Source organism: Trichoderma atroviride, chromosome 2 (assembly GCF_020647795.1).
Source record: "Trichoderma atroviride chromosome 2, complete sequence".
Lineage (NCBI taxonomy): Eukaryota > Fungi > Ascomycota > Sordariomycetes > Hypocreales > Hypocreaceae > Trichoderma > Trichoderma atroviride.
In genome coordinates this window covers 2,131,268-2,149,384 of record NC_089401.1, presented here as the reverse complement: position 1 = coordinate 2,149,384, position 18,117 = coordinate 2,131,268, and the positions used below count along the sequence as shown (strand labels likewise).

Genomic DNA, 18,117 nt, shown 5'->3' with positions numbered 1-18,117 from the left:
TTGTGTCCGGTATCGTGTAGCACCCAAAACTCCCATCACGCCACAAAGCCCAAGCGGGCAAGATCGTCACTGCGAACCTTGCCCATTGCATCTCCACTTGGGGACCGCCCTGGAGCATTAGACTTGGTCTCATGGGCGTCGACTGCGGGAATCTCAGGTCACCATTCCAAAGGAAATAGACGGAGCGCCGTGGTGTTTGCTTTAGCACCTCGCAAATCCTCTTGCAGGACATCTTCTCGCCTCAGCTGACCTGCGCAAAAAAGAGCGCGTCTCTGGCTAGCTACGGAAGAGCAGCTTAAACTGGGTCACTGACGCGAGAGCTCTCCACCCCGATCAGTGCTAAAGCTCTAGCCGTGCTGAAAACGATGCCAACCAAGTCCATATTTAGAAGTGTAGATGGCAAGATGGCTAGAGCAGACGATGCTGGGGTCGGTGAGTGAAGAGTCCCAGCCGCTAGGGCCGCACTGGAGCGAATAGGCGATGTGACGCACTCAGCGGCGGCGCGATAGGCAGGGGGGGCTGTGATGGATGTTGCAGAAGCGCATGGGACTGCGGCAAGCACATAAAGAGCTGCATATCGCCCGTCGGAAATAACAGGTGCCTGAAGAAAAGAGAGATCCTTCAGCTAGACCGCGATCGACTTGCTTGTTGAAGACGCCCAGCCGAGTCAGGCCCTGCAGCGCATATCGGCCAACCAGCAGGAATAGGACGCACACAAGCAGGAAAATAAAGCTGGGCCCGAAGACGCCTAATAAATAAAGCCGACAGGCTCACACCCCTTTGTCCTACGTGCGATATACGGACCTGGAAATCTCACGTCCTGATGCGTGCCGGCGTCCTGTCGACTCGGACCTCTCGCGAGTCCGCCATTAGCTGTTAGCAATTCGCAGAGCAAAGCTAATAAAGTAAGGGAAAAGTATTTATTACATGCTAAAACTATAAAACTTAATTTTAGACTAGGTACCGCTTCCGACTGGGCCACTCAATCACGTGGGTCCGGCTGATCAGCCTATTGATTAGCTGCCTGCGCGCCCGTGCCCGCTGCAATGCCGCCTCATCGCCCGGAGCTTCAGGGACGGCGGTTCTGGTCGGGACTCTCGATTCTGTCCAAGAGATCATACACGACATCATCGTTCGAGGCCGACGACGAGCGGTCCGACAGCGACGAGGAGATGAGCCTCCGCGATAGCTTCGACAGCGACGAGCGCCCCGGCGTGCCGGCTTACAAGGGCCATGATGCTAGACCGACTAGCAAGAAGGAGCTCTGGGGATGGTACATGTATGGCTTCGCGGCCGAGACATATGTGATTTGCGGCATTGGTAAGTCGAGGCTGATGTTTCAATTTTATTACGATGTTTAGCACCCTGTTGCATCCCATTTTTTTTGATTCGTGATGCTATACAAGTCTCCTGGCACCGCTGTTGTTGCTGTCAGCTTCCATCGCCCAACCCAACATGAGCTAATCGAGACAACAGCTTCCTTCATCCCTATTCTCTTGGAGACGCTCGCTCGAGAAAACGGCGTTCTTCTTTCGAACCCAGACAAGCCCTGCGGTTCCAGCGACAGTAAATCAGAGGATGATGGCCAATGCATTGTATATGTATTCGGCATCCAGATCAACACGGCAAGCTTTGCCATGTATACCTTTTCCGTCAGTGTTTTGCTACAGGCGCTCCTCGTCGTTAGTATCAGCTGTGCTGCGGACCATGGCAACTACAGAAAGCGGCTTCTTCTCGGATTTGCCTGGCTTGGTGGACTTTCGGTGATGGCGTTCATCTTCATCAGCAAGACTACGTACCTGCTCGGCGCCTTGCTGACGATCATCTCGAATACTTCCTTTGGCGCGTCGTTTGTTCTTCTCAACTCGTTCCTCCCTCTCATGGTTCGTAATCACCCTGAAGTAATGGACGCGTATGCACAGCCAGAGGCGCCTATTCTCGCCGATCCAGCTCTAGAGTCAACTGATGACCTAGAAGAAGCCATGGTCAACTCCACCTCCGGCTTGCTACCTCCTGACGACCGGCCTTCAAGGTATGGGCTGAAGCGAGTGCCCACTCATGAGGAAATCACCTCCAAAGAGCTTCAACTTTCTACGCGCATTTCCTCTTTTGGTATTGGCATTGGCTACAGTGCTGCCTTGTTCGTGCAGTGCGTCTCGATTGTCATCCTCTTGGCCATGAAAAACACGACATGGTCGCAGAGGGTGGTGCTATTCATGGTTGGGACTTGGTGGTCTGTTTTTACCATCCCTTCTGCCATGTGGCTTCGACCTAGGCCCGGGCCACCTCTTACGGTACACGGGCAGAAGAACGGCCCCTCGTGGTGGACGTACTTCAAGTACTCGTGGAAATCCCTATTTCGCACTGTTTCGCTGGCAAGGCGGCTGTTGGATATCATGCTCTTCCTAGGGGGATGGTTTCTTCTGTCGGATGCGATTGCCACAACGTCGTCTACTGCTGTTCTATTCGCCAAAACCCAGCTTCACATGAAGCCCTGGGCCCTGGGCATGATCAATGTCATTTCTACCATGTCTGGAATCTTTGGCGCTTTTGGCTGGTCGTGGATTTCCCGCGCATTCAACCTGAAGCCTCATCAGACAATTCTTGTTTGCATTGCACTCTTTGAGCTTATTCCGATTTACGGCTTGATGGGTTACCTTCCCTTCATTCAGCGGTGGGGCGTCATGGGCCTGCAGCAGCCTTGGGAAATGTATCCTCTGGCAGCCGTATATGGTCTGGTCATGGGCGGTCTGAGTAGCTACTGTCGCTCGTTGTTTGGCGAACTGATCCCACCCGGATCCGAAGCCGCCTTTTACGCGCTCTATGCAATCACCGATAAAGGGTCCAGCGTTTTCGGGCCTGCTATTGTTGGTGCCATCATCGACAAAACTGGAAGCATCAGGCCCGCGTTCTGGTTTCTTGCCGCGCTTGTTGGATTCCCTGCCCCTCTTATCTGGCTCATCAACGTGGAGCGGGGCAAGAAGGAAGGCGAGAAGCTCGCGGAGACTATCGAGGCATTTGACGTAGAGGACCACGGCAGAGAAGAGGGGGAGCAAGAAGACGAGGAAACAGCCCGTGGCATGTTGGCAGACTATGAAGCCGCAGAGGAGAACGGAGACACGACACATCGACATTGAGATTGGATATTCACTTCATTCCTCTATGATGGTCAGAGCGCTTTTGTTTTTGGAACTTGCTTGTTTGTTTGTTTGTTGGAGTTAGTTTTGTCTCGATTGATAACCTATGCATAGCGTAGGCGTTGTGGTTGATTATTAGTGAATTTTGGATATGCCGTAAATACTAGTGGCCCCTGTAATGTGATGGAGCTTGAATCAGATGCTTTGACCGTTTATAATACTCTTCTCCAAAAGCTGAACGAAATACGTGATACGTTTGGGTTTGTTTCGTTTGTAAGTAGTTGATGTAATGGACAGTAATTGAGTGATGCCGTTAGTGTCTACCAGTGTGACTTGATGTGACGTCTGGTTGGTTCTACCAACACGGCATGACTACTGATGGTGCCATGAGCTCCATCAACGCTTTAGCGGTTCCCAATTGGGTAGGACGTGCAGATAATCTGCATCACTGGAACTAGGACCACTCGTTACGGGCGCTGGGCTGTCAGTGTTAGTCGCGGTTCAGCTCCAGCTACGATTGCTAGTCGGCGGCTAAAGCAACTGCCAGCAGTCCAAGCACCTACTAGGGCAATTCGATTTGCAGTCCGTGATACAGCAGAGGAGCAGCAGAGCACGCTAAGAGAAACAAGCAGCAACAGCAGCAGCAGCAGTTGCGGGGAGTCTGTTTTGCTCGAGATAGGCCTGCATCGCCAAAGTGGGTAACTGGGCGTGACGATGTACTCGGTGGCTGTTAGCGCCTAGGCAGGTACAAGCATCAGCCTCTCTTTTTTTTTTTTTTTTTTATCTGCGACGTTGTTGGTTGGCCATTTCGTCGTAATTTCTCGTTTTGTTTAGCTGAAGCTGTTGGCTCTAAGGGAGGACGGCCCGAAGAAGAGAAACCGGTTTTCTTCTTCTTCTTCAGCAATCTCCGTTCTCTCCTTTTCTTCTTCTTCTTTTCTTTCCCGTTGTGTACTTCCCCTCTAGTTCTGGTGCAGGGGACTCGCTGAAGATTGCTGAAGATTGCTGAAGATTGCTATCAAACCGAACCCACTTCGGCAGTTACAGAAGCCCGAAGAAGGAAAAAAAACCAAGAACACTTGCACCGTGCTCCTTGTCTCTTTTCTCACCCCGGACTGCGGCAGCTTGACGCCCACCGACCGACCACTCAGCTCTGGGCGCGTCTCTGCTAGAGCCCAGCCGTCTAGGGAAAAAATAATTGCATAGCAGCGAATCCTACCCCAACCCGCTATCGATTTGCCAGGGCTCGGCGGGCGCTTGTGTGTTTACATCCAGATCCAGATACACCGAACCGACGCAAACCATCCCGTTGCATCGCCCGGTGTCATCTCCGCATCGTCGCAGGCAGCAGGTCCGGCCTCAGCACTCATTGCGCCCTGAGCCCTCGCTGCGAGCTGCCGCCACACGCCCCGAGCCTCGTCGATACGCGACGCATTGCGCGACTCTCCGCATGCGCGCTGCCCAAGGGTCCGCGATGAGTTCCAAGCCTCGCAAGCGCTCTCGCCCGGCGCCGGATGACGCTGTGCCTGACGGCAGCGTCCCCGACGAGAATCGTGCGGACTGCCCATTCACCGTAAACGTCGTCTCGGAGCTGGAGCGCAGCGACAAGGACGGCGGGCCCAAGTACAAGAAGCGGAAACAGGACAAGCCGGCGGAGGACTCCAGCAAAAAGGTCCTGACGCAGAACGCCGTGTTCCATCCCGAGGGCAAGTTCAAGACGGGCCAGTCAATGAAGCTGGTGTACAATGTAGATCCGCGGAAGCAATGGCTGGACATGACACGCTACAACAGCTTTGTTCGTGAGTAGATTCCGTCCTTTCCATGGATTCCAGTGCCCCGGACATGGAGCGGGGAAAGCGAGCCAGCTCAGCTACTAACCAAGCTTGAACTCGTGCAGTCAACGGCGTCAAATACTACACCGAGGATTTTGTTTACGTGGCGAACGAGGCGACCATGGAACGACAGAACTCGCTGCCCGCCGGGGCTAGCAAGGTGGCCAAGAAGGCGGACTACTGGGTGGCACGAATACTCGAGGTGCGAGCCTCGGACGAGCATCACGTATACGCCCGTGTCTATTGGATGTACTGGCCTGAAGAGCTGCCTCTTGGGACGCTGGAAGGCAAGAAGCAGATTTCGGGACGCCAGCCATACCACGGACAGCATGAGCTGGTTGCATCCAACCACAGTAAGTATCTCGAAAGCACCTCTGCGCATGCATTATCCCTAACGCCAAAGTAGTGGACATAATCAACGTTGTCAGTGTCGTCATGGGCGTCAATGTCAAGCAATGGATTGAATCAAACGATGACGATATACAAGAGTCTCTCTATTGGAGACAGGCGTTTAATTGCAGGACGTCAGAGTTATCGGTATGGAAAACTTTACAATAACTGACCGCTGCTTTGCACTTGTTAGTCGGGATTATAAGCTAATTTGCCTTTCTTCTTCTGTCGACTAGTCTGTTGCTCTTGTCTGCAATTGCAAGACTCCTGCCAATCCCGACAAAACCCTCGTGGGTTGCTCAAACAAGACCTGCGAAGAGTGGATGCATATCGACTGCTTACTCGACGATGTTCTCACCCGAGTGTACGATCGATTAGGGACGGACACGCCCCATAAGCCCGAAAAGCCTGTCATCAAGCAGGAGGCAAAGGAGGATATCATAAGAGAGAAGCCAAAAGAAGGAACAAACGGGGACTTGCCTTACCGCCTATTGAGTCCAGACGAGGCAGAGGACAGGAAATCGCCCATAGTCGCCAACAGCGAAGTAAAAGACCAAGTACTGGTGAAGCAACGAGACGATGAATCGTCCAAAGCCACAGAAACTCCAACACCTGCGCCGGATAAGTCGTCGAAATTTGGCTTGGTAAAGCGAGGAAAGCGCAAGAAGCTGTCAAAGAAGCCTTGGGAAGGTCTCTTTGAAGCGACCCTCAAGATGAACGAGGGCCCTACGGTCTGGGAGATAACAGACCTAAGAGAGGGCATTGAGGGAGGAGAGAAGAAGTGGACTGAGCAGGCATATTGCCTGTTGTGCAGCACAGTCATCGAGTGAGACGACGAGATTTCCATTCATATGCAGGAATGATATCCATCTGCAGCAATCTTGGACACGAGACAATGCTTTACGCCTATATTCCCTTTTCTGGAAAGACAGCAACAGCGAGGTTTTCCTTTAATTTTTTTTTTCAAAGAGGTATAGTCTTTGTCACAAGCAATTATCTACGATCAACATAATATGGAAAGAGAGCCAAAAAAACATTTTATCGAACACCAAAAAAAAAAAAGGTCAGCGGAAAACGGCACCTAGCTCTGGCGACACGACACCGCAGGAGGGGAAGACATGAAGGGTTGATGGCGGGGCGTTTTTGGCGATTCTACGGTATGGGCTGGGGTTTAAATTGGTCAAAGGGGGCATAGCAAGGCGGCACTCCGATTGTCTGTTCTCTATTACTCATAGGGGTCTGGAAAAGGGCGAGTTGTCATTTGAGGATTATTGTATTTTTTTGCTTACTTTTGAATCTGTTCTTTTTCTGGCTTACGCTGCTTATAGCCGACGAGGGAGGGACCTTTGAGCTTTGGCTATTCGTTTTTCTTATATCAGGTTCTATCTCTTTTTTTTTCCGCCTTGGATAAGTAGACTGCAGACAAATTGGACGTTGAATAAAATCAAAGAGAGGGAAGCTTGTTCTATCTGCATGGTGAAACGTCGAGTATATTTCAAAGTCTGCTTGTATCTTTGAAACAAGTATCAAAATTACTCTGCACCTTGTTTAAAGAAAAGACAATTGAGAATTTGATGTTATACGAGTAGCAGAATTGAGAGCTGTAAATGCTTCAGCTTGGCAAAGAGCAGTGCCCAAAGCTGTCCGCCCATCTGGTGGGGTTGTTAGCTGATAGCTGCCCGCTATTAGGTAGGCACTGGCTCCTTAGAGGTCCGTTCTGGTGACGTGACCCCTGGCGACCCGACAACTCCAAACCCCGCGACCAAAGAGCATCTCGGGCTTCCTTTGCCAGACCTCACCTCGAATCCATCGGATTGTTTGTTTAGCTTGGAACCGACTTCTGGTGCAATTAACCCGCATAAAAATGGCTGCAGATCCCTTTGACTCGGCGCTGTGAGCTCTCCCCCCTTCCCCTCTTTCCGTATTCTGCTGCAGCCCCCCCCAAATCAACCCATCTTCTCGTCTACTCTCTCCTTTGACATTCTTTTACTTGACTCTGCTTTCATATGGAAACCAAGACTGACCCAATGCTCTGCACAGCGACCTCCTCCGCCGCCTGAACCCCAAACACACCAGCGAGCACCTCAGCGCAATCATCTCCCTCGCCCCTGACCTGACCGAAGACCTCCTCTCGTCCGTCGACCAGCCCCTCACCGTCAAGCGGTGTAGGCAGACGGGCCGCGACTATCTGCTCTGCGACTACAACCGCGACGGCGACAGCTACCGCTCGCCATGGAGCAACCAGTTTGACCCGCCGCTGGACGAGGGCGGCGTCGGCGGCGTCGGCCCCGGGAGCAACGACGGTGCCGGCGAGGGGGCCATTCCGAACGAGAGGGTGCGCAAGATGGAGATCAAGGCCAACGAGGCGTTTGATATCTACCGAGAGCTGTACTACGAGGGAGGCGTGAGCAGTGTCTATCTGTGGAACTTGGATGACGGCTTTGCTGGCGTGGTCTTGGTGAAGAAGTGTACGTTGGCTCCCCCCCCCCCCCCTTTCTCTCTCAGAGTATAAAGATACTAAACAAAGGCCAATAAAACAGCTGCCACCCCAGGCTCCAACACCGAAGGCGTCTGGGACTCCATCCACGTCTTCGAGGCCATCGAGCGCGGCCGCACCACGCACTACAAGCTCACCTCGACCGTCATCCTCTCGCTCTCCACAAACGTCGAGAGCACCGTCGGCGACATGGACCTCAGCGGCAACATGACCCGCCAGGTCGAACAGGACCTGCCCGTCGAGAACGACGACAGCCACATTGCAAACGTCGGCCGCCTCGTCGAGGACATGGAGCTCAAGATGCGCAACCTGCTGCAGGACGTGTACTTTGGAAAGGCAAAGGACGTCGTGGGCGACTTGCGGAGCGTGGGCAGCTTGAGCGATGGGGCCAAGGAGCGGGAGACGCAGCGGGAGCTTATTGGCAGCATGAAGCGATGATGCATGAATGGATGATGTAGTGGGAAATCTTGTCTTTTTTTTTTTCAGCATTTGTTTATTTTTTTTTCTTGAATGGCATAGGTATTTGAAAGTTGTGATTTTTTGACAATTTATAAAACGAAGATGGAGCGCTTGATACATGGATGTTAGGGACATGTGTTTGTTAGACATTCCGCCCTTTGTAATAGAGAGAGGAGACTTGGGCCTTTCTAGCTCTAAGATAGAGGAGATATACAGACGACGTTCCCTTTTACTCTGGATTGATTTGACATGAGTGGGATTTCAACAAATGTCTAATCTCGCCGCGGTACTATAGCAATTATAAATTACAAAAATATCATTACTATGGCTGTCTTTAGTCTCTTGAGTTATCTTATGGCATTATGTAAATATTGGAAACTATTATTGATGACGGGGGAAAGGCAATGTTTGTAAGTAATTATTTGGGCTAATTGAGATCACAGCATAGGTAGACAACAATGCTTGTTACTTCCAGGAAGATGAAGTGTTTTCATCCATACACAATCTTGGATGCCATTTCGTAAACAGTTACTTGGACTGGAGCCAACACGGCAATCGAGCAAAGTTCGATTGGGCAATAGAGAACTCGTCTCTGTTCAAGGACGCTATTTTCGAAGAGCTCAAACCAAGCCAAATAGGTAAGGGGGCTGTTTGATAGACTAGAGCATTGCAGCAATATTTCACTCAGAACAACAATGCGTTAATGGCATCAGTATCGATACCTTCAAACAATGTAATAACGCCAGACATACCAGCTCATAGCCAGATGTTTCGCTCCTCACGAGTACATAAAGAGGCAAACAATGCCCTTGGGACAAAATCCACCCAGAAAGCCCTAAGCGCCGAGGAGATATAATCATAAAACTCAGGACAGGCTGTGGGGCACGACGAAAAGAGCTCAGCTTCCTAACCGTCGGCAGCATGTCCGGAAGAGGCACAAGGCTACGGAGAAATGACCAAGTGGATGGATGACTTGCATTCAAAAAAAAAAAAAGACAAATGCTAGGTCTAGGAGCAATAAGAACAAGAACGGCACAGTTGCATGGCTTGCCCGCCCGCCCCTTGCAGGACCGGGGTCAGCACGAATAATCGTATCCTACTGCATCCCGCTGAGTGCGATTTCGTGGTACCGTAGCAATATGAACGGGAAGTCCTGCCACCGTCCAAGGAGATAGCGGCAGCGGCGGCGATTAACAAGACTTACGGCCGATCTGTGGTAATCTGCCTGGTCGAGATATTACTATTTGTAGCAGTAATAGTACTCCGTATGAATACCTTGAATAGCATTGCTCCCTCGAGGGCTGACAAGGCAGAAACAGTACTACCACTTGGATTCGATGTCTCCTTTGACCTTGTCGTTGGGGGCCGAGCACCAGCCCCGGGCAACGCCTGAAGACTTGAAAAAAGGAAAGAAGAAAAAGATTTGAGGCATGATGGCGTGCCATCTATCTCCATCTATCTCCGACATATACTACCAGGCCTAATCTAGATCTGGACATTGATTAGGGAACTGGTGATATTGGCAGATAGGCAAGGACGTATTACTTCATCTCAGTTTTCAACGATTGGAAAAAAAGGCAATTTGTGATGGTACCTATGCAACAGAACCTGGAATAATGTCCCCGAAGCATGCAAAATTTTGCGGATTATACGTGGCAAAGCATCTCCCTTGTCCATCTTCCACTTCCCTAAAGGACCTAGGCTAATGGATGCCTTGAACAAGTCCCATGACGATGGTAGATTGAGTGCTGCAGCGTGGCGGATCCTCGCGATCCTACCGTTCCTCTCTTTCGCGAGACACTAAGGACCTTGCTGGAACAGAATCACACCGTAACTGTGCTGCGGCTGATGATTAGCGTGCGGCTTTGATTAAGCGCACCCTTGACGGCGTGCCAAAGGTATTCCACACGTCCAGGGATGGTGGCGATCTGTCTTGCCGGGGCTTCGATTATAACCACACTTGTTCCAGGTTTTTGTATCTGCATACATACGGTAGAGGTAGTGTATGTATGTACTGCTTGCATCTTGTGGCCCCTGTACTGTATCACCTGCAGGAATGTTGATACACAGCATTGTGTCTGCCTACTATCTAGGCCTAGTAGCAGGAATAGATGTGGTAGTACTGTACTTAGTAGGTAGGTGGCATCTGAGCTATCAGATGCCTCGGCAGCTCCAAAATCACGACTTGAGCAATCTCATACCTCTCCATCCTTTCCCTTTAGAATCACAGATAAAGCCGAGCAGCAAAAGCGGCTCAAAGCAAGACCAATTTGTATTGGGCGTTCCTGGACATGACTCGTCGCTGAAATCTTTTGACGCCTCGAAGGGATAAGAACTGTGGTAGGCCGGGGCATATAGGTGCGGTGGAGTTGAGTAGCCCGCAATTGGGGACAAGCCAACACACACATTCACTGTGTTTCTGAGACTGCTTGTAGGCTATCTCTTCAAAGTTTGTCCGTCGAGACTGAGGATGAAATATCCCTGTAAGTTGACTGGTCGCAGGAGTGAACACTGTCCCAATATACAGACGTAGAGATGATGCAGTGTACTGGACACTGCCATAATATCTGTGTCAAGGTACCACTGCATCTGCCGCCCTCGCTCTCCCTTCAGACGTCTCTGGCATCAGGGTATAATACAGAGTCGAAAGAAGAACAATGAGTCTCCCTGCTGGGAAGCAATTGTGTGTGAGTAGGGTCTTACTCCCCCCATCGCCCGCACTCGCACGGCGTGGCGCACTTGGCACAGAGAAGAAAAGAGTAGGTCAGCCTCCAAGGCAAGGGAGGGCTGCCTCCTGCATGTGGCAGCCAAGGGAGGCTTCAAAACATGTCTTGACTCCATAAAAGCCCACGACACGCGCAGACAAAGTCATTGGCGTGGGGCTTTCGTTTCCTCGCTGGATTCGCGCAACCGAGCAACCGAGCGATGACTATCGTCAGAAGTAGTAGTTTGCTTGACTGTCAACTGAGGCGGGCTCAAAATACTACGATTCGTCAAGGCGGCGGCAGAGGCAGAGGCAGAGGCGCCCGTATGTTCGCGCCGGATGGCTGACTATAGGCGCATAGCACGTACGTTTCGGCGGCTGCTGGGGCGTGCTGCCGGCATGAGAAAAGAGAAAAGGCGCCGGACCACTTTCATGCGGGTGCGACAAAATGCGGTCTGTTTCGTTTGCCTCGCGCACCGAGTCATTGGCTGAGCTGCGTCGCCTTCTAGAACGACGCTTGGAAGACCGCGAACCCCGCACCCCACGTCGCCAATGCTGCGTCTGTGTGTTGGACAGGTGAGGAGGGAGAGAGACAGTCTGGATGCCAGGCACAGGCACACACAGGCACACTGGCACATAGGTTAGGTACACACAGGTATCGGCCTCAGTCGCAGTCTCCAGATCGCAGAGCCCGGGCCCGTAATAGGAGGTCGAGCCGAGTCGCCTTGGTGGACTCTTGCACAAGCACTAGGTCGGTAGGCTGATGCTACCACACTTGTGCGTGTCAGTGTTGATTGCAGAGGGCCATTGAGCAAGCAAACATCTGCGCCTTTGGGCTGCTATACCCGCCATCGTCGCCGCTGGTCCCCGTTCGGAGCGGTTCGTCCCACCTGGAGGCTGCACATGGCGCAACGAGTCCCACAGCTAGCCTGTCACAAGGGCAGAGGCCAAAGCGATTGCTGAACCGGAGTGGCGCCACTCAGCGATTCCGGTCGGGCGGCGGCTTCGGGTCGGGTCGCTGAATGGGTGTAGAAGAGAGGTAAAAAGGGGCAAAGAAGGCAAAAAGAGTGGCGGATATGCTGCTGCTGCTGCTATATGCATCACCAGTCGTTGCTGAAAACCAGTGGTTGATATGAAGCAGATGTCGAGCCGTGATTGGGCAGGTACCTGAGGCAGGCATGCTCAATCGTCCTTGCTGGTCCTCGGAATTACAGCGAGGGCGGTCGATAAAGGGAGCCAGGCTCCATGCCCTAGAGGTACTCCATGCCCCATGCCCCAAGGCGCTATAGCGGCTGCTAGACAGTGCTAGCGGCAAGCAGTTTTAGTGGCAGCGCCTTTTTACTGCATAACATTGAATCCTTGGATTCTGGGAGTCGTCTGCCGTCTGGTGCCATCTAATACTTGTGTCGCTGCTTTTGGTATCATGGCAGCACTCAATGACACTTGCACATGCTGCCAGGGCTGCTAAGCTGAAGGGGGCAAAGGTGAGACACCACATGCATGCGGTGAACCAGGGTCTGGCTTGACTGACCTCCCGCCTGGGATCCCACAACGAAAAGGAAGAAGAGGAAAAAGACAAGACACCTCATCGTCGAGAGCTTCTCAGACTGCTGGGCAAATAACATCAGACCGCTTAGCCCGCTAGATTCTGGTGGGGATGGATACATGTACAGGGATGCTGAGACCTGGCAGCGGTTAGCCGCCTCGAAATAAGACCCAAGTTACACGCCCGTAGGTACTCGTACAACAGAGCCCTTGGACTGGGACAATTCCGCTCGCCGCCGCCGCTGTCAGGCAGTCAGTCAGGCAGTCTGTCGGTGTATTTGCTGCTGGAATCCCTCATGCAAGTCCCATCCATCGTCGTGAGAGCCTCTGAGTGGCTCTCCTCTCAGTCCCGACGGGTCGGAAGGATGGGCGGTCACAGCTCACCATCGTCGTCATCATCACCACTGCCGTGTGTAAGTAGAGCCAGAGATTACACGAACAAGCCTGCTGTTGGCCACGACCAGGCCAGGAAGTGGTGTGCCCAGTCACAGCCCATGCGTGCCTGGATGTGCCTGGCGCGGGAGCTGAAGCTGAAGCAAAGCACGTAATACCTTACTTGGCATCAATATGTAGCTGTCGTCCAACACACAAAAGGTGCTGGCTGTACTTGGGTAGGTGGTACCTAGCAACAGACGCTGTGCTCGTCCCTCGACAAGAGTGGTGGCCTCAAGATGACGGCCTGCATCACTAACCAGCAGCTTCGGCTAGCTCCCTGTGCCCGTGCCTGTAACAACTCACATCTTCCCCATACTGTCCTATGCGATGCTCGCGGCCTCCGCATTGAGTAGCACTGCTTTTACAAAGCAAGGGAGAAAATGAAACCTGCCGCATGGTCATGGCATGGACAAGGCCCCAGCGATGCATGTCGGTGGTGGGGGCTCTGGTTTTTTTGGGCACGGCGTAATCTGCACTTTTACGTGTATGGACGGGTGTATGCGCTGCACCAGACCTGTGATTGCTTTTCTTCAAGGCGGCGGTAAATCCAAAAAAAAAAAAAAAAGACGGGCCTCCAGACAGCAGCCCCTCGCTCGCTCGATTCGCTGCCTCGCCTCGCCTTGCCTGGCCTTGCCTTAGTTGTCCGTTACCCACCCATCCCTCCGTCTCAGGCACCTGCGCTCACCACCCGCGAGATACAAAAGCTTGCCCGTCGTCTCTCTTGCCTTCGCTTCGGCTTCCGCCTCGGCCTCCATCCCACGCACAGTGCGCCTGTACCAACTCTCTGCCTCTTCCTTTTCTCCTTCGGCACTTGCCTGGGTGATCCGGCACCCTGTACCGAGACGACAACGCCGCAGCGACCCAAGGCAGCAGCCCGGCGACCTCCCTCTCCTCCTCTCCTCTCCATCCCATCCTGGCCGCAGCAGACTGGCTACGCGAGCGAACACCAGAGCAAGCAAGCAACACCCGACGTTTGTTCATCTCCTTGTCTGATTCGAATAAAACACAGAGGGCTCAGGAGAGGATTAAGCAGCACAGCCGCCAACTCGAAACCGTGGCCCGCAGCTGTTGCACTCAGTCGACCTTTCTCGATACCACCCAGTCTCGCGCCTCCTCGACCGCCTCAGCACGAGCTTCAAGATGGCTGAAGAGAAGCCGTCCGTCCTCATTATTGGAGGCCTGGGCTATATCGGCCGCTTCCTCGCCCAACACATTCACCAGAACAACCTTGCGTCCGAGATGCGACTCGTTGACAAGGTGCTGCCCCAGCTTGCCTGGCTGGCTCCTGAATTCTCCGAGGCTTGCTCCCAGAGCAACTTTATGCAAGCCGATGCCAGCAAACCAGGTAAATAACTGTTTTCCCACCTAATGCCCCTCAGTTCGTCTGATGAGTCCGCCAGTTGCTAACCAGTGAACAGAGGCTCTAGTTAAAGTATTTGACCGATCCGACGGCAAACAGTGGGACTATGTCTTCAACTGCGGTGGCGAGACGAGATATTCCCAGGAAGATGAAATTTACAAGCTGAGATCCTTGGAGCTTTCCATTGCTGTCGCAAAGGAGGCCGCCAAAAGGAAAGTAAAGGCCTTTATTGAGCTGAGCACAGGCATGGTGTACAAGCCCGACTCATCGCCGAGCAAAGAGGGGGACAAATTGAAGCCGTGGAGCAAGATTGCCGTTTTCAAACTGCAGGCAGAGGAGGAGCTCGCCAAGATTGAAGGGTAGGTCAAGCAAGGAAGCCTCTCGGGCTTGTTCCTCTTTCAGCCTGTCCTTACTAATGCCATATCGACAGGCTTAATCTTGCGATTGTCCGCCTAGCTCATGTATATGGTCCGTATGCCTCTCAGTGGGTTGCAACGGCCCTGTGCATGGCTCGCGTTTACCAGCACATCGAAGGAGAAATGAAGTGGCTGTGGACCAAGGACTTGCGGACTAACACGGCGCACATCCACGACGTAACACGAGCCCTTTGGGACACTGCCGTTTGGTACGACGCTGGCAAAGCCAACTGGAAAGAGGCCGAGATGGGCAAAGTGCCGATTTTCAACGTAGTGGACAAGGGCACCACCACGCAGGGAACCATGGCTGAAATTATTGGCGAGATTTTCAAAATCGAAACGGGATTCCAGGGAACGTTGATTAGTAGTTTTGCGAAGCTGAACCTGGAAAGCGTGGTGGATGATGTCAATGACGAGGTACTCGGCCCTTGGGCTGATCTATTGGCTGATGCTGGCATCACACGACCCGGCCCCCTGACACCCTTTATGGAGAAGGAGCTTCTCAAAGACACAGACCTCAGCATGGACGGTAGCCGGCTGGAAACTGTTTTGGGCTTCAAGTACGAGAAACCCGCCGTCACAAAGGAGCTGATTGAGGAAGTGATCGAGAGCTACAAGAGGATGAAGTGGTGGCCATGAGGGCAAGAACAAGCAAAACACCACGCAGCAAATGAGTGTGAGAAGCCAGAATTATAGCCACTTCGACACCGGGGCTCCTATTGCTTTCGCAAGTACGCATATCTGAGAAAGAGCAAGCGGCTGATTGATGCCTACGCAAACCTTGTGGTTGAACAGCTTGTGGACGAGCATGAATGACCCTCGGAACCTACAAAAGCCATGTGTGACGGTCTTGCATTCATAGCGATAATGACTTGAAGATTTAGAGCGAGCCAGAAAGGGAGTTCGTTAATGTACCAATAGATATCCACAGGGTTCCGAGAGAGCAGCATGATATCCGTCTGGAAACTGAGGTCAATGACAGATGCTGGGCTTGTCTTTTTATTACAATTTCTTTTCTTCTTCTTTTCTTTTACTTTTCATGACCTTGTTTGTCTCTGGTTTCGGCTTTCTAAAGACGTGAAGGACTGGTGGAGAAGCTGTTGGAATGCGGGTAATGGTTGTTTCTATGGTTTAGTATCTACTTGTCCAGTTGTAGTATCTACATGGAGATGGATTATTCTTTACTCTTTTTTTTTCTCTGGAACTTGTTGATTAATGAATTTATCTTGCGGAAACATGTATGTTTTTTTCTTGGCCCATCTCTAGTCTGTATTCCTAGCTTTGTTCATCTTTGTTCTCCCTGTGAGCTTGCCTTGCTTAGGAGACAATGTCTGGGTGTGGGCTGGTGCCTTGGCGCTGTACCTACGCCCAAAACAGTAGGTGTCGGTCTCAATCAGGATTTGAATTACAAATGAGGCAACCAAAAGATCCAAATAATGATCTGCTGGCAGAATATCCAATCCCTTGTCGTTGTAAGCATGTAGCCACAAGTATTCTTTGTACCATCAGGCACGTAGCAGGGTGTGGGGGAGATTTGGCGGGGCGCGGCCTGCAGAGCGCATGTGCTTGCCTGCCATTTCCCAGGACTAGCACGAACGCCTCGGGTCAATGATGACCAGCGCTGCTTTTCGCTGCGCCATCAGCACAAGAAAGCTTCATGTGATAGTTCCACCTGTCGCAGCATTGAACACGCCGGGCGTTCTATAAGTACTTTGTCTCTTGTTGACATCACTTCCAATTCTATCCTTTTTCTATCGCCTTTTGCTGCTCTGATCGCACCTCCTCCTCTCATTAATCAAGCTCGAGATATTCATCTATACCAATCGCAACCATGGCCGCTCCATCAAGCAAGACCGCCAAGAACCTCACTGGCAAATGGACCATGGTAAGAAGCACTCCGTCCCATTTCACAAACCGGAACCCCCCCCCCCCCCCCTAAAAACCCCTTCCCTGCTCATTCCATCACAATTTCTCGTGTTTTCCCCCTGCTTGTACTGCGCCCGCTTTCAAGAGGGAATTTGCTGCCCCTCCCCCACCACAAGCTGCTGCTCTTTGCCGCCTTTTGTGCAAGCTGCTGCGCCAATCGCGCTTCCAAGACGGCGAGGCCCCAAGTGCTGCTGTTTTGGAAGGCAAAGGAGCTTAATTAGCGGCGCAGAAGCGACACACACACAGAGAGAGGGGTATAAAACGATTTCTTGAGAGCGATGCAAAGCTGTGCGACTCAGAGAGAAGCTATGGCCTCCGTGTCATCCGGGGAGATAACATCATCTCGAGTCGCACTCCCGCAAAATGACATCAGCACGCACGGAAACTTGGAAAAAAAAAAAAGGAACATCTCCACTAACAAAGAGCGCCGGCGCGGCATTAAACGTTTAGAACAAGACCCTTTCTGACTCCTCGGAGCCGGTGCTTGCCCTCCAGGGCATTGGCTACCTGATCCGCAAGGGAATCGGCTTGGCCACCATCACCATCCAGGTAGAGCAGTACGAGGGCCCTCCCAGCCCGCCCAACACGGCCGCCGACGTCGTTTCCCACATCGACATTACGCAGTCTGCCTCGGGCCTGTCCAGCACGCAGGAGGACCGCTGCTTTGACGACTTTGAGCGCGAGCACTCCGACTGGCTGTTTGGCAACGTCAAGGGCCGCAGCCGCTGGGCGAAGCTGGACGAGGTCACGGATGAGTTCCTCAAGAAGGGCTGGGAGATTGAGGGCGACGGTCTGTTTATCACAAACTCTGCCAAGAATGAGGAGAAGGGCTGGACTGCCGAGCAGGTCTGGGGCTTCCAGCTCGTCAACGGCGAGCGTAGGTACTGCCGAAATGTTGTCGTGACTAAGGGAAGTGAGCGGGCTCAGATCCGACTTGTTTACGACTTCAATGATGATGAGTAAGGAATGGGAAACGAGAAATATCGATCAAGTGGCGGGATGTATGGTGAGAGTATGAAGGTATATGACTAGGATGATGAGTTGATTTGCTGTTCTTATTTGATATCGCATCATACAAAAGAGCTAGATGGCAGAGAAAAAGCGTGGCATTAGACTATAGTTAAGGCCAAAGAAAGCTTTCGTTTCAGTTATTTCAGGATAAATCTATATCATAAAGCATACATGTCTTTGATATCGTCTTCCTATCTAGACTCATGATTTATTACGATTCTGGTGTTGAACCCTATACTAAGAGTTGATAACCTGCTCACACCATGAGCTCTCTCATAGCAAGAAATTCTCCTTTTTCACACACTTTCCACAGCGTGAAAAGGGGAGAAACAAATATCCCTCCAACGCATGTTGAATAAATGCCAATCATCTTCCAAACGCCGTCTACCTAAAGAGCTGCAAGCGACG

The 18,117-nt window shown here is 52.0% G+C and overlaps 5 protein-coding genes across 5 annotated transcripts; all 5 read left to right on the top strand.

Moving 5' to 3' along the window:
* The first annotated feature begins 610 nt into the window (after positions 1–610).
* Positions 611–3,351, top strand: TrAtP1_003482 (uncharacterized protein). Its single transcript, XM_066111906.1, has 3 exons — positions 611–905; positions 961–1,320; positions 1,477–3,351. The coding sequence occupies exons 2-3, from the start codon at positions 1,047–1,049 to the stop codon at positions 3,135–3,137; spliced, it is 1,935 nt and encodes a 644-aa protein (XP_065967986.1). The 5' UTR covers positions 611–905; positions 961–1,046; the 3' UTR covers positions 3,138–3,351.
* Positions 3,352–3,991: 640 nt separating this feature from the next.
* TrAtP1_003481 (uncharacterized protein) lies at positions 3,992–6,811 on the top strand. The gene is made up of 4 exons (XM_014087947.3): positions 3,992–4,933; positions 5,032–5,319; positions 5,373–5,503; positions 5,593–6,811. Exons 1-4 carry the CDS (start codon positions 4,585–4,587, stop codon positions 6,184–6,186), a joined length of 1,362 nt encoding a protein of 453 aa, XP_013943422.2. The 5' UTR covers positions 3,992–4,584; the 3' UTR covers positions 6,187–6,811.
* A 282-nt stretch (positions 6,812–7,093) lies between these two features.
* Positions 7,094–8,543, top strand: TrAtP1_003480 (uncharacterized protein). Its single transcript, XM_014087946.2, has 3 exons — positions 7,094–7,249; positions 7,397–7,824; positions 7,897–8,543. The coding sequence occupies exons 1-3, from the start codon at positions 7,221–7,223 to the stop codon at positions 8,289–8,291; spliced, it is 852 nt and encodes a 283-aa protein (XP_013943421.1). The 5' UTR covers positions 7,094–7,220; the 3' UTR covers positions 8,292–8,543.
* Positions 8,544–13,131: 4,588 nt separating this feature from the next.
* Positions 13,132–16,161, top strand: TrAtP1_003479 (uncharacterized protein). Its single transcript, XM_066111905.1, has 4 exons — positions 13,132–13,637; positions 13,701–14,341; positions 14,415–14,715; positions 14,787–16,161. Exons 2-4 carry the CDS (start codon positions 14,137–14,139, stop codon positions 15,409–15,411), a joined length of 1,131 nt encoding a protein of 376 aa, XP_065967985.1. The 5' UTR covers positions 13,132–13,637; positions 13,701–14,136; the 3' UTR covers positions 15,412–16,161.
* A 242-nt stretch (positions 16,162–16,403) lies between these two features.
* TrAtP1_003478 (uncharacterized protein) lies at positions 16,404–17,880 on the top strand. Its single transcript, XM_014087944.2, has 2 exons — positions 16,404–16,657; positions 17,149–17,880. Exons 1-2 carry the CDS (start codon positions 16,604–16,606, stop codon positions 17,659–17,661), a joined length of 567 nt encoding a protein of 188 aa, XP_013943419.1. The 5' UTR covers positions 16,404–16,603; the 3' UTR covers positions 17,662–17,880.
* The last annotated feature ends 237 nt before the right edge of the window (positions 17,881–18,117 follow it).